This window comes from Chanodichthys erythropterus, chromosome 17 (genome assembly GCF_024489055.1).
Source record: "Chanodichthys erythropterus isolate Z2021 chromosome 17, ASM2448905v1, whole genome shotgun sequence".
Lineage (NCBI taxonomy): Eukaryota > Metazoa > Chordata > Actinopteri > Cypriniformes > Xenocyprididae > Chanodichthys > Chanodichthys erythropterus.
The window spans coordinates 11,132,071-11,146,604 of NC_090237.1; the positions used below are offsets into that span (position 1 = coordinate 11,132,071).

The window sequence follows — 14,534 nt, forward strand, 5'->3', positions numbered from 1 at the left end:
GTCAAGAGCTCAACTAAAGCAAACCCTAATCTCTGTGATAGTGTCTTAAAAATTGTGATTTTCTCCTTTGGTGATTCTGCTTGTTATCATCAGGTGTCTTCAGTAATGGTCAATCATCACTCAATTAAACACTTATTTATCTCATTAATGCGTCAGTGGGTGTAATAAAAATATGGCAGGACTTTTACTTTCTGACCCCTGGACTTTCCACCTCTGCTGTAGTGTAAACTTGGCATTAGACTGTTTGACACTCTATTTCTGTAAATGGTTTTTATGATCAGTTAAGTCTGAAATAAATAATTAATAATTATTAAATAATTAACTCCCATAATTGTTATAAATGACATTTAAACTATGGAAAATATTAAATCTGCGTTTTAAATTAGAGTGATTTTTTTTTTTTTTTCCCAAACCACTTCAGTGGATATCCCGCCCTGGAGATGGTTCTAAACATTTAATTGGCTATGTCAATAATGATTGCCTACACCCAAAATCAGGTCAAAACGGAGTTCGTTTTGTTCTTTTTGGAAGTTCGAAATGGCTTGCCAAAGCAAACTTTCAGGGAAAGTTCACTTCAGCTGAAAAACACCTTCATGCCACTACTGGTCCATGACGATAACGTAATAGGAGGTGTGCGCTGAGGCTTCGCCTTCATTCACGTGGAAGTCTTCTCTGACTCTTTGTGATCTGTTGAGTTCGTTGAGGTAAGATCTCCGCAGCTGAAAACATGAACACACAAACGAAGGTAACGGCTACGTACGACTAATTTGAAAATTCTGTGTGACTGCCACAAGGGGGCGAAATATACTGTGTCCTAACCAGACTTGACAAAGCTACAAGAGGACAAAATCAATCATAAACCACAGCCAATCATAACAGCGTGTGGGCGGGCTCTGTTCGCAGCTAAACACAAAACCAAACGAAATTAAACTCAACAAAATTAAACCATAAAACATTATTCAAAATACAGTGACTGATACAATCTTTGTCATGAAATATACTTGTTTAAGCTTTGCTTAATATTAAAATGGTTTGAGCTTGAATATCATTTGGCATGACTTAGCCACTATGAGACCAACAATGGATAATTTACCTCAGACTCAGAGTTTGAAAAGAAATAAAAGGAAACAAGAACGTTCAAACTGTAATAAATACTTTTCTTTGTGCATTAATGTCCTTGTTCCCTCTCTATGACCTGTCCTGAAATATTCCCATCCCAGAAATATAGAAACCATTTCAAAAATAGAATCCTTTGTCGTGTCGCAGCTGGTTAGGACAGTGGTCATTTTGTAGCCAAAGCTCTTGAAATTTACATTTTCCTGGCATGTTTGCCTTATTTAACAGGCACAGGTGACTGCATTTGACTTAAGTTGATGAGCGGGAAAGGAATAAAATGCTGCTAAAAAAAATAGCCTAACCATAACAATACGCAAAACAACTAAATAAAAAAATGTGGTATAGAAAAATTACATTTTGATAAATGGAAACTTTTGAGGAGAATTTGTCATTCAGATACAGATTTTATTGAAAAATCGGAAATTATGAAAAAGAAATTTTTAGATAGAGGGTATCCTTCTGAATGGATTGACGAAGCTTTCAGTACTACTTTTCAAAAGACTCGTTATGATTTGTTAAAAAAGAGGTCAAGAAAAGTGAAAAAGCATTCCTTTACTTTTATTACGACCTATTGTCATGATCACCGTCTGTTCCTGTCAGTTCCCGGACTACATCTCCCATCATCCTCTCTGCCACTCACCTGCACACACTTAACACTAATCACTAATCACCACACCCAGCTGCTGCTCATTATCAGGACTATAAAGGACTTCCACTCACACCACCTCACCGCGAAGTATTGTTTAACTGTTGTTGCAATTCCGAGCGTTTTCCTGTCTGCCTGTTCCTTGGTGCCGTTACTGCCCGTTTCCTGTTTTTTGACCCATTGCTGCCTGTCCTGATCTTTGCCTGCCCCTTGACTACGATTCTGCCTGTTCCTTACTGTTCCTGTTTGTTCCTGTTTTGACCCTGCCTGTACGACCACTCTACTTTAATAAACGCTGCATCTCCAGCCTGAGCCTCCCATTCGTAACAGAATACTTCGTCACTACCAAGATCCAGCAGCTACCGTGAGTGTTCCTGTCTCAACAATTATGAATCCATCCGCCCAGTTGATCGGTCTCCGTCAAGGAGACAGATCCATTGAAGATTATGTTTTGGACTTTATTGAACTGGCTCCGTTAACATGCTTTGAGTTATGTCTTATGACATTCTTTCGCGGGGGACTGTCTGAACCGCTCAGCTCTATTATGCCAATACATGAGCCAAATGGGACTTTAGAACAGTATATAGAGCTGGCGTTGCTACTGAGTGGATCTCCGTTTGCTCTGGGCGATCAGCGGAGACGTGACTCATTGTTGCGGCCGCCATTTGGTGAGTGTCATCTGGCGCGGCGGCCATCACACACCCAGACGAGGAATCGCGTTCCTCCGCGACACCCACAGTAAACGGAGATCCACTCAGTAGCAACGCCAGCTCTATATACTGTTCTAAAGTCCCATTTGGCTCATGTATTGGCATAATAGAGCTGAGCGGTTCAGACAGTCCCCCGCGAAAGAATGTCATAAGACATAACTCAAAGCATGTTAACGGAGCCAGTTCAATAAAGTCCAAAACATAATCTTCAATGGATCGGTCTCCTTGACGGAGACCGATCAACTGGGCGGATGGATTCATAATTGTTGAGACAGGAACACTCACGGTAGCTGCTGGATCTTGGTAGTGGCGAAGTCTTCTGTTACGAATGGGAGGCTCAGGCTGGAGATGCAGCGTTTATTAAAGTAGAGTGGTCGTACAGGCAGGGTCAAAACAGGAACAAACAGGAACAGTAAGGAACAGGCAGAATCGTAGTCAAGGGGCAGGCAAAGATCAGGACAGGCAGCAATGGGTCAAAAAACAGGAAACGGGCAGTAACGGCAACAAGGAACAGGCAGACAGGGAAACGCTCGGAATTGCAACAACAGTTAAACAATACTTCGCGGTGAGGTGGTGTGAGTGGAAGTCCTTTATAGTCCTGATAATGAGCAGCAGCTGGGTGTGGTGATTAGTGATTAGTGTTAAGTGTGTGCAGGTGAGTGGCAGAGAGGATGATGGGAGATGTAGTCCGGGAACTGACAGGAACAGACGGTGATCATGACACCTATTCTTCTAAGTCAATCTTGATACGATCCATTTTTAAAAAATATTGGTATTTATTATCTTCTGATCCTGAACTGAGTACAATTTTCTGATACCCTCCACTGATTGTATTTAAACGAGCGAAAAATCTAATAGATCATGTAGTACACGCTCGTTTTCAAAGTGGTATCGCTAGGTCCTCTCAGAAATTAATTAGTCCATTACAAAATGGAAATTATCGCTGTGGTAATTGTGCGCAGTGTAACAATACAACTAAAACCTCATTCTTTTGTCATCCCAGAACTGGGAAGAAATATGGTATTCATTCTGTTATCACTTGTACGTCTACACACGTTGTTTATCTGATTCGGTGTCCTTGTGGTTTGGGCTATGTGGGAAAAACTTCACGTCAATTAAAACAAAGAATCAGTGAACATAAAAGTTCTATCAGAAGAAAAGATGTTAATTATCCAGTCGCTGCCCATTTTTTATCTTTTAATCATGATGTTTCTTCCTTACACTTCTGTGGGATTGAAAAAGTGAGTGTGCCACCTAGAGGGGGCGATATTGAATTGCTCTTACAGAGACGTGAATTGTTCTGGATTTTTACTCTTCAGACTTTATCACCTATGGGTATGAATGATGAAGCACTGTTTAATGTGATGTTATGAAATATGATCATTATATATATGATATCATTAATAATACTCCTTTAAAGATATCATTAATAATACTCCTTTAAATTTATTATATATATATATATATATATATATATATATATATATATATATTCTATTTTATTATATAATTGTTGAGTTAATAATGTGATGTGGTGTTAATGATTATTTAATCACTGATCTTGATTGGATATTGATGATTCTTTGTGATTCATGATGTTTTAAATACAATGGAGTTTGAATACAATGTTTATGCCTGATGAAGATCTTACGATCGAAACGTTACTAATAAAGTGTCTTTTTTATTGTTTTGCAAGTTGATAGTGTGCGGGATTTAATTTTTTGTTTTTTCATATTTTGACTATACCAGTCTTCTTTCCTACGCACCTATCTATCACCTACAGGTGTGCGACGCTAATTATTCATTGATTGATAAATGGAAACTAAAATTTAAAGTGACAAACAAAAATCCCTGTTATTCCATGACTTGGACAAAATATATATATATGACTTTCAATGTCTGGAATAGGCCTTTTAAAATTCCATGATATTCCAGAAATTCCATGACCCGTGGGAACCCTGAGAAACATAAAAAGAATACAGCGTAGACATCCTCAACTTGTAGTGTGTAACTTTAAAGCTGCAGTCCGTAACGTTTTTGGTTAAAAATGATCCAAAATCAATTTTTGAGCAAGTACATAACTAGCCAGTGTTCAAAACCATCTCATTATCTTAGCTCGATTCACAATGGTAAGCTTGTAATAATGTTTTATAATAAGAGCGTCATGGTGGATTTCCGCGGGAAATTTGAGCATGCAGCAGTTCGTCTGTACGTCATTACGTCACGTCTGTAAACAGAAAGGAAGGAGTCCCGTCCAGGCTAGTCGGTTTTATCACGTGAGGATGCTGCTTGTAGCGGATCATTTATAGCTTGTTCTCACAGCATCTAAAATAATTAAACTTATCATTTTGATGGTGGATTGTAATCCAGAAAGTTCCAAATGACAATCATCAGTGACACCTGGAGATTCACCCATAGTCAAAAAGCAAAAGACTTCAGACTGTGGAGTGGCTACAGAAATTGAAATCTACAGGTAACGCTAATACTAAATACACATAGTCATGCAATGCTGATGTGAATTTGAGAAAAATATAACAGTAACAATAATTTGCACAGTTTGGCATGATCCGAGCTAAGCGATCGTTAGATTTAATCATCATTGGCAGTGTGTTTTATTGTAGGCCAAATGCTTTTCCCCTCAGTTGGTCAAAACAAAAGTGGCAGAAATGTTAGTTACTTGTTCAGATGGTATTTTCCAGTGAAAATTCTTATATTGGTCATACTTTCAAGACGTAGAATCTGTGATTCTGAAGTACAGTATCCACACCGGTGCGGTGACTGACTGCAAACATAAGATTAATCCGCGCTGACGAGCTGTGCCGACGCACAACGCACATACAGATAACTGTTCCGTATATGCACTCTAAAAAATCTGGGTTAAAAACAACCCAAGTTGGGTTGAAAATGGACAAACCCAGCGATTGGGTTGTTTTGACCCAGCGGTTGGGTTAAATGTTTGCCCATCGTGCTGGGTAGTCTTATTTAACCCAAATATTGTTTAAAAATTACTGTACGGCTGGCTTAAAATGAACCCAAAATAGGTTGGAAATTAAAAATCAGACACATAATTACTAGAGGCAACAATAATAATCAAAAGATGAGCATTTATTAATAAGCAATTTAATAAATGTTTATTGTTTAAGTATTATTCAAATGTTTGTTTATTAAACATATTAATAAATATTAATTTCCAACATATTATGGGTTCATTTTAAGCAAGAAATACAGTATTTTTTAAACAATTTTTAGGTTAAATAAAACTACCCAGCAGGTTGGGCAAACATTTAACCCAACCGCTGGGTTTGTCCATTTTCAACCCAACTTGGGTTGTTCTTAACCCAGCATTTTTTAGAGTGTGACTGCAATTGCAGGTTTCAAACAGAGATGGCAAAAAAGAAGAAAAATTCCAGACTGCAGGTTTAAGTGTAACAGATAGATTTGATTAAACACTAATAGTTGTAATAGTAGGCAAAATTTTAATTTTATAATTGTTTTCAAGTGTCTTGTTGAGTTTTTATGTAATAATCAATCATTTAACCTATGATGGTGAACACACTTGCATTTTTTGTTTTATGTGCTCTTTTGAGCCCATATCAATGCACTGCCACAGTATAGTCACACCAAGTAAACTAATTGTTAGCAAACATTTTTCAAATGTACAATCCGTGTGCAAATTTAATATATGAAGTATAAATACATCTTATGTTTTAATTGGACCAGAATGTAGTCACGCCCCTGCATGACATTGAAGCACACACCCTCTTCTCTCTGATCAGACTCCTCGAGATCATTTGTGAAATTGTTCAAAACTGGGTTTCAGGAGTTGCTGTTCATCTAAACTCTACAGCTATGGACTCAAGAACAGTGTTGGTCTTATTATGGATGTTGCTGTCGTCCTCCACTGGAATCAAACTAGATGGAAATGGTTATGTTGATGTTACCATTGCAATCAGTTCAAGAGTACCACAGGATAACACACTCATTGATAAAATCAAGGTAAATATATACTTTTTTGTCTATTTAGGGATGCAGCAATATTATCAATATCGTAGTATCACGATAGCAAAATTGTCTCTATATTATCGTGGTCACATGACTGTATGAAATGATGCGTCTTCTAATATTTGATAGTGTTATAATATTTAATAATATTTTTCTGTTATACAGATGTTTTTATTACTGTTTTATGTATATATGTTTTGGCAAAATTGTATTATTTACAGTCATGCCAATAAAGCAATTTTGAATTTGAAAGAGTGAGACCCAGCTAACTTGTCGGGCTATCACCAGACCAAGCTCAATTTAAAATTGAACATTGGTCTGGGGAGTCTGCTACGTATTTTCTACTGCACAAGAGGTGTGATCAACGAGCATTATTCACGCAACTGGATAGTCCTTCAACCAATCAGATCAACGATCCGGGTGACGTACTTTGCAGTGGGGTTAGCTGGTAAATTAGGCTTTTACCAAAGCCGGTCGGTAGTAAGGCAAACACATCCTTCTTTTTTATGAATTGTTCCAGGGCAAGTCTTTGTTCCGTTTTCAAAGAAAACTTGCCTTTGAAATCTTTTATCAACTGGTTGCTGCGCTTCGGTGGCCGCCATGTTCATTGTAAACAAAAAGCTGCTTGCCGACGCTTCGTCATCGTGTTATACCTGCCAATAGCGAGCAAGGTGGATAAGCCAGTCTGTGATTGGCTCCCGCAAAAGTGTAACAGAAGCAGTAGAAATGAATGTACGGGTTTCCAGACTGAGTTGCCGGGTGAAATCATATCGCCGGCAGATCAGGCTGGGTTTACCCAGTCTACCAGCTAACAGAATTTTGTTATAAGAACGTTCTCTAAATATTCAGTGTTGCTTCTGGGAAAGTAAAAAGCGTCCAGTTTTCTTGACGTTCCAGGAACGTTTTTATAAGGTATAATGTTCCTCAAACAACAATATCAATAAAAAAGAAAACTACAATCATACAGTCATTTATCTGTTGTTAAAATAGACATGTTGATCTGACTTATCAATGCAGAAATGTTTTCTGAAAACACCTGCAATTGTTGATAAAGAAGCTACTTTACAAAAGTCAGGGGTCAAGAGCTCAACTAAAGCAACCACCAACCTCCATGATAGTGACCTCAAACGAAACATCTAAACTTCTGTAGATGTGTGACAGAAATAAAGTCAGTCTGGTTAGTAATAAGTGAAGCTGGTAATGCTGTTTGTGGAGATGTTTAATCAGATCTTCAGAGATTTAATGTATTTTATCTTCAGTTCATCTAAGGTTGGCCACAATTATTGGCACCCCTAGAAATTCTTATGAGTAAAATATCTCTGAAGTATATTCCCATTCATATTTACATTTTTAGCACACCAGGGTGACTAGGAGCATGAAATTGTCCTGCCATGACTTCCTGTTCCACAGGAGCATAAACATGAGGAATCACAAAGGCCAAATTCCCGTAATCATTCATCCCAATGAGTAAAACAAAAGAATATAGTTCTGATGTGCAGCAAAAGATTGCTGAGCTTCACAAAATAGAAAGTGACTGTAAGAAAATGGCTAAAGCATTGAAAATCCCCCATTTCCACCATCAGGGCAATAATTAAGAAGTTCCAATCAAATGTTACAAATCTGCCTGGAGGAGGACGTGTGTCTAAATCGTCCTAATGTGTGGTGAGGAGGAGAGTTTGAGTGGACTAAGACTCTCCAAGGAGCACAAATTGTTAGTTGAGTCTTGAGTCTCAGAAAGCCTAAAAAAATGATCAAACAGCACCTACATCACCAAAAGTTGTTAGGAAGGGTTTCAAGAAAAATCCTCTGCTCTCATCCAGAAACAATCTTCAGCATATTCAGTTATCAGACACGACTGGAACTTCAAAAGGGATCGGCATCTATCGTCAGATAAAACTAAAACAAGAGCCAGATGGGTTTGGTGCACACATGGATAAAAAGTACCCCATGCCCACAGTTAAATATACTACTGGATCTTTAATGTTGTGGACCTATTTTTCTGCTGGAGGTCCTGGACATCTTGTTCAGATACATGGTATCATGGATTCTATCAAATACCAAAAAATACTTTATATCGAGGAATTATCGTACTGTGAGATTTTGATATTGTCACATCCCTACTATTTAACAAAACAAGCATTAATTTTTTTTGTGGCTTTTGTGAAACATACTATTTTGTTGCATTTTTTAAAGAAAATCATATAAAGAAACATATAGGATGAATTCAGGTTGATTGGGACACTTTTTATCTCAATTGCAAAAAGTGTCCCAATTACCCTCAATTCACCCTAATCAAGTTTCATTAACAGTATTTGTGAATGAACAAATTAATTACTTTTTTTCTAATTACTGTATATTAAGTTTTTCTCATTTTTTATTCTGACAGGACATGGTCACTAAAGGGTCGATTCATCTTCATCAAGCATTGGATAAAAAGGTCTATTTCAAAGAAGCAACGATACTCGTTCCACCCCACTGGAATAGTACGGAATTTACCAAAGCAAGAACAGAGTCCTATGAAAAGGTACAGAGAATTATGCCATTTTATCTTACATGTCAAATATTAATGTTTACTCATTTCATTAACATACTGCTGACAATTTCAATGTGAAATCAGGCAAACATAAGAATTGATAATGCTCATCCAGCATATGGTGATGAACCCTACACTCTTCAATATGGTGAATGTGGAGATGAGGGTCAGTTCATTCATTTCACCCCAAACTTCCTCCGAGACGACACACACATTAAGACTTATGGGTCAAGAGGTGAATGTCATTTGTTATCCTTCAACATTTATGCAGGTTAATGCACTAATCTCTTTGTTTTATTAACAAGAATATTTGTTTGTTTGCAGGAAAGGTCTTGGTTCATGAATGGGCTCATCTGAGATGGGGCGTGTATGATGAATACAGTGAAACAAATCCATTCTACCACTCTAATGGTCGTATTAAAGCTACAAGGTCATAAAACTTAATAAAACAGAATATTTTTAAAATGTCACTGGAAATTATCTCAACCATTGATTTCCTGCTTATCTTTAGTTGTAGCAAAAACATTGAAGGTCAGTTTTATGAAGAATCACTTCGACCGTGCCAGACTGATCCACAAACTTTACTACCGACTAAGGAGTGCAAGTTTTTTCCTAACAAATATCAAAACACAGTCAGCTCTATAATGTTCTTACCAAGCCTGGATTCTGTAAGCATAGATTTTACATGTTCCCACATATGCAAATTTTATCTTTGACCATTTGACGAATTAAGAAATTATTTGAAATATTTGGTTTCAGGTGAGCAATTTTTCATTTTGTCGTGACAAGGAGCACAATTATGAAGCCCCAAACTTGCAAAACAAAAAATGTGGCAAAGCAACACGGACTGTGATATTTGAAGATTCTGTTGATAAAGACGCACTTCGTTCTCTGAAACCACTGCTGTCCTCTCCACCAACGCTCACTTTCAAAGTTGTGCAGCGAATGCATCGGGTTGTTTGTCTCGTCCTTGATGTCTCAGGAAGCATGACAGTATGCCATAACATTAACTTTACTTGAAATCAAAGATGCTTACAATTATTATTACCTTCAATGCCCTGATATGATCTAAATCATTTTGAATGAGTATAAACCTGATATTACATACATTTTTTTTATTGCACCCCTTTTCTAGGGCTCCAGAATCCTCCGACAGCAGCAGGCTGCCACACATTTCCTGCAGACCATCATTGAGGATAAAGCCAGTGTTGGAATTGTAACCTTTAGTTCTAATGCTAAAACTCTGAGCCCCTTGACTACTATTGACAGTGAATCCACACGAGAGAAACTCATCAAATTGTTGCCAAAAGAAGCAGGTGGAGGAACATACGTTTGTAAAGGCCTCAATCTTGGCTTACAGGTGCAATATTGATCATGTTTATGATGTGTTAAGTATATAGCCTACAGTTTGTTTTATACCAATGTTCTGTATTTGTCTTCAAAACTTAAAGGTACTCAAAAATGACAGTGGGAATGTGATAGGGGATGAAATCATTTTTCTGACAGATGGTGAAGCGACAGATGACATTAATAGTTGTGTTCCAGCTGCAATTGAAAGTGGCGCCATTATAAACACAATAGCTTTGGGTGATAAAGCAGATAAAGCACTGAGGGAAATGGCTGACAAAACTGGTAAGTACCATCATCACATAATGACGTACAATGTTACAGAAAAAGTCTAAATAAAGTTCCAAGAGTTCCAAGTTCCATGTAAATTATTATTATTTTTTTTTTTTTGGGTTAATTTGCAAATTTAAATTTATTATAGTATTTATTTATTTATTATTATTACTATAATAATAATATTATTATTATTATAGTATTTATTTATTTATTACTCTAAATTTATTATAGTAGGCCTTCATCTATAGGTGGATCTTGACATGAAAAATTTTGGGAACTAACAAAATTTCAAAGCAATTGGCAAATCTACAAACATATGATGCTAGAAGAATAACAAATGATCTGAGCCACATTAGTAACTTTTAACCAACTGATCCCAGGGTGATTTTTGTTATATATTGTTTGATGTTTTGGTATGTATTTGTGAAAAATGCAAAAATGTAGTAAATCATAATATTCATATTATGAATGCCTGTTTATTATCCAGTGTGTATTTCTCATGTTTTATGTTGGAATTAGGGGGGAAATTTATCACAGCCAGTGACGACATTCTCTCTAATCAGCTACTGCATGGATTTTCTTCACTCACGATACAAACAGGAGATCAAACAAAAGACCCAGTTCAGGTTTGACATGTAATTTCTCATGGTAAAATACTTTAAGATTATTATGAATATTCTAATAATTCATTTTTATCAACACTTTAGATAGACAGTGTGGGAAAAAAAACATCAGACTGGTTCAATGGGACAATATTAGTGGATCAGACCATTGGTACCAAAACCAGCTTTACAATAACCTATGAAAAAAGTTTAGCTGATATTTCCATACAGTCACCAAGTGGCTCAACCTACAAACAAGTACAGATGCTTCACTATGAAGCAGCAAAAACAGTCACTTTAAAAGTTCCAGGAACTGCACAGGTGACAAACTACACAAGATTTAATTAACTTTCCTAAAACATTTTCATTAATTATTCATCTAATTATACTATTGTGTGTTTGCTAGCCTGGGGACTGGAAGTACAGTATCCAAACTACAATAAGTCAGTCTCTGACTGTAACAGCAACGAGTCAAGCGGCGCGAGCTGATGTTCCTCCTATCGTTGTCAAAGCCCACATGAACCAGCAGTTCAGTGACGGCACTAAACCCTTGATAGTGTTTGCTCAGGTCAGTCAGAATTACATGTCTGTAATAAAGACTGAAGTGTGGGCTACACTGGAGTCCGAATCTGGATCTGCAGAAGAATTACGACTCCTGGACAATGGAGCAGGTAAATTACCCATCATTTTTGTTTCAAGTGTGCACTCAACTCAGATTTACACTATAAGGCCAAAAGTGCTCAAATTAATCGAGTATTTTTTTACAGGAGCTGATGTTTACAAAGATGATGGCATTTATTCCAGATATTTCACACAGGTGAAAAAAGGGAGAAGCAGCTTGAAAGTAAGAGTGAAGAATCTAGATGGACAAGCCAAAATTACTTTCCCAAAAAGGGGTGGTGCCCCATACGTTCCTGGATATGTGGTAAATGGTAAATCGTGAGATTGAGACTCTTAAAGCAAACTGTTCAAACATTTGTCCAAGTGGATGCTGCTCACTGGTGGTGGTTGAGGAGAAACCCCCTGATATGGGTGTACAGTAGTACAGGAAATGCAAAAACATATAAATACTTCATTAATTAATTAAATTCCTCAACTTTAAATTTATTAATGCGGTTCTTCTAATTTCAGGTGTGGTAGAGCTGAACCCTCCAAAGCCTCCAGTTTCTGAGGAATCACTCGAGGTTGGAAGATTTACCAGGACAGCCACTGGAGAGAGTTTTGAAGTGGCTTTTACAGGCTCAACCCCACCAAATTTCCCTCCTAACAAAATCACATATCTGAGTGCTGAGATCCAGGAGGACTCTGTGCTTCTCAGCTGGACGGCTCCTGGTGAGGACCTCGACCAAGGGACAGGTAAAGCATACAGTTACTATACCAGAATTTAAAATTTCGTTAACATCTTTACTGACAACATAGAAGTAGTGTCAAATTTAGAGAATTTAGATGAAATAATGAAAATTTAACTGTCTTGCATGGCATGTTTCTTTTCCTTTAAGCTAAATCCTATGAGATCAGGTGGAGCTATGACCTTCAAATGCTTCGAGAAAACTTCAGCAATGCTCATGTAATCAACACATCTACCGTCTCACCGCAGGAGGCTGGATCAGTTGAACAGCATTCATTCAATCTCAGTTTCACAATCCAAAATGGCACCACACTCTTTTTTGCAGTTCAGTCTGAGGACAAACAAAATGCAAAATCTGAAACTTCCAACATTGCTCAAGCTTCAAAGATCCTCCCTGATTCTCTCTCCAGTGGAGAGCCACTCCAGTCGACAGCCACCAGAGAGTGTTTTGAAATGGTTTTTACAGGAACAACCCCACCAAAGTTCCCTCCTAACAAAATCACAGATCTGAGTGCTGAGATCCAGGAGGACTCTGTGTTTCTCAGCTGGACGGCTCCTGGTGAGGACCTCGACCAAGGGACAGGTAAAGCATACAGTTACTAAACCAAAATTTAAAATACAAAGTTTTTCATCTTCACTGACAACATAGGAATAGTTTCAAATTTAGATCATGAAATAATTAAAATTTAATTGTCTTGTATGGCATGTTTCTTTTGCTTTAAGCTAAATCCTATGAGATCAGGTGGAGCTATGACCTTCAAATGCTTCGTGAAAACTTCAACAATGGTCATGCAGTCAACACAGCTGCCGTCTCACCGCTGGAGGCTGGATCAGTTGAACAGCATTCATTCAACCTCAGTTTCACAATCCAAAATGGCAGCACACTTTTCTTTGCAGTTCAGTCTGAGGACAAAGAAAATGCGAAATCTGAAACCTCTAACATCGCTCAAGCTTCAAAGATCCTCCCTGATCCAACCCCCTCTGCAATATCAAACCCAGGCTTGAATTTGACAGTTCTAGTCATTTCATTGTGTGTTGTAACTATGGTCATATGCTTTGTTGTTGCTGTAATCACATGGTCAGTGAGACGCAGAAAAAGCTTTGATATAAGCAGCAATTGGGAATTAACAATTTGGAATCCAACAACTTTAGAACATTACTTAAAATAACCATTTTTATCAAAACAGAATTTCTTACTTTCTGAATATTTTTTCAAGTACATGTATTGCTATCTCATTTAGAAGTCACATTTATAATAGATTCTCTATCGATTTATCTTCCTCTGAAATGTGAGTGACTTTAAATACAAAAGAATAAAAATATTTTTGTACAGTAAGGCATGTATTAAACTTTTATTATGATGATTTAAAGCACATTTAAGTTAGTCTTTGAATTTTAAATGGGGACCTATTATGCCATTTTTCAAAGTCTTGAATTTGTTTTTGGGCTCGACTAGGTTGTCATGCTTGAATGCTCAAAAAAACACTTTATTTTTCACATTATTTTATATTGTTGCAGCACCTTTCTTCCCAGTCTGTCAGTAATGCATGGTTTATAATCCTGTCTCTGTGAAGCCTCTCCTTCTGAAAAGCTCAATGTGCTCTGACCAAAATAGATGTTCATGTCTTTCTTTCTTCAGTCGAAAAGAAATTAAAGTCCCTGTGAAGTTGCAAATGACTTTTCTCCAGTGTTGTGATGTATTTCCAAGTGAAACGGAATATTGAATAAAGGGAAGGTTTTACTTTAGCGCTCCTCCTCTCCATCTCACGCTCATAGCAGACTACGGTTTGAGGAGAGTGTTTTAAGTGTTTTCAACCCAAGCCGTCAAACTGACGTCATCAGAGAAGGGACGCCATTCCAGACCGGAAGTAACTTTTCAGGTTTTGATTAAAGACTACCGTGACAAACAATTTTTTTCTGTGTAATAACTTGCACGGATTAATTGTTCACCACA

The 14,534-nt window shown here is 37.3% G+C and overlaps 1 protein-coding gene across 1 annotated transcript; it reads left to right on the forward strand.

Moving 5' to 3' along the window:
- The first annotated feature begins 6,315 nt into the window (after positions 1 to 6,315).
- Positions 6,316 to 14,236, forward strand: LOC137004457 (calcium-activated chloride channel regulator 1-like). Its single transcript, XM_067364798.1, has 15 exons — positions 6,316 to 6,468; positions 8,861 to 8,998; positions 9,092 to 9,242; positions 9,332 to 9,437; positions 9,519 to 9,675; positions 9,767 to 10,000; positions 10,143 to 10,367; positions 10,459 to 10,639; positions 11,150 to 11,256; positions 11,338 to 11,553; positions 11,639 to 11,903; positions 12,000 to 12,164; positions 12,364 to 12,588; positions 12,732 to 13,163; positions 13,304 to 14,236. Exons 1-15 carry the CDS (start codon positions 6,322 to 6,324, stop codon positions 13,747 to 13,749), a joined length of 3,195 nt encoding a protein of 1,064 aa, XP_067220899.1. The 5' UTR covers positions 6,316 to 6,321; the 3' UTR covers positions 13,750 to 14,236.
- The last annotated feature ends 298 nt before the right edge of the window (positions 14,237 to 14,534 follow it).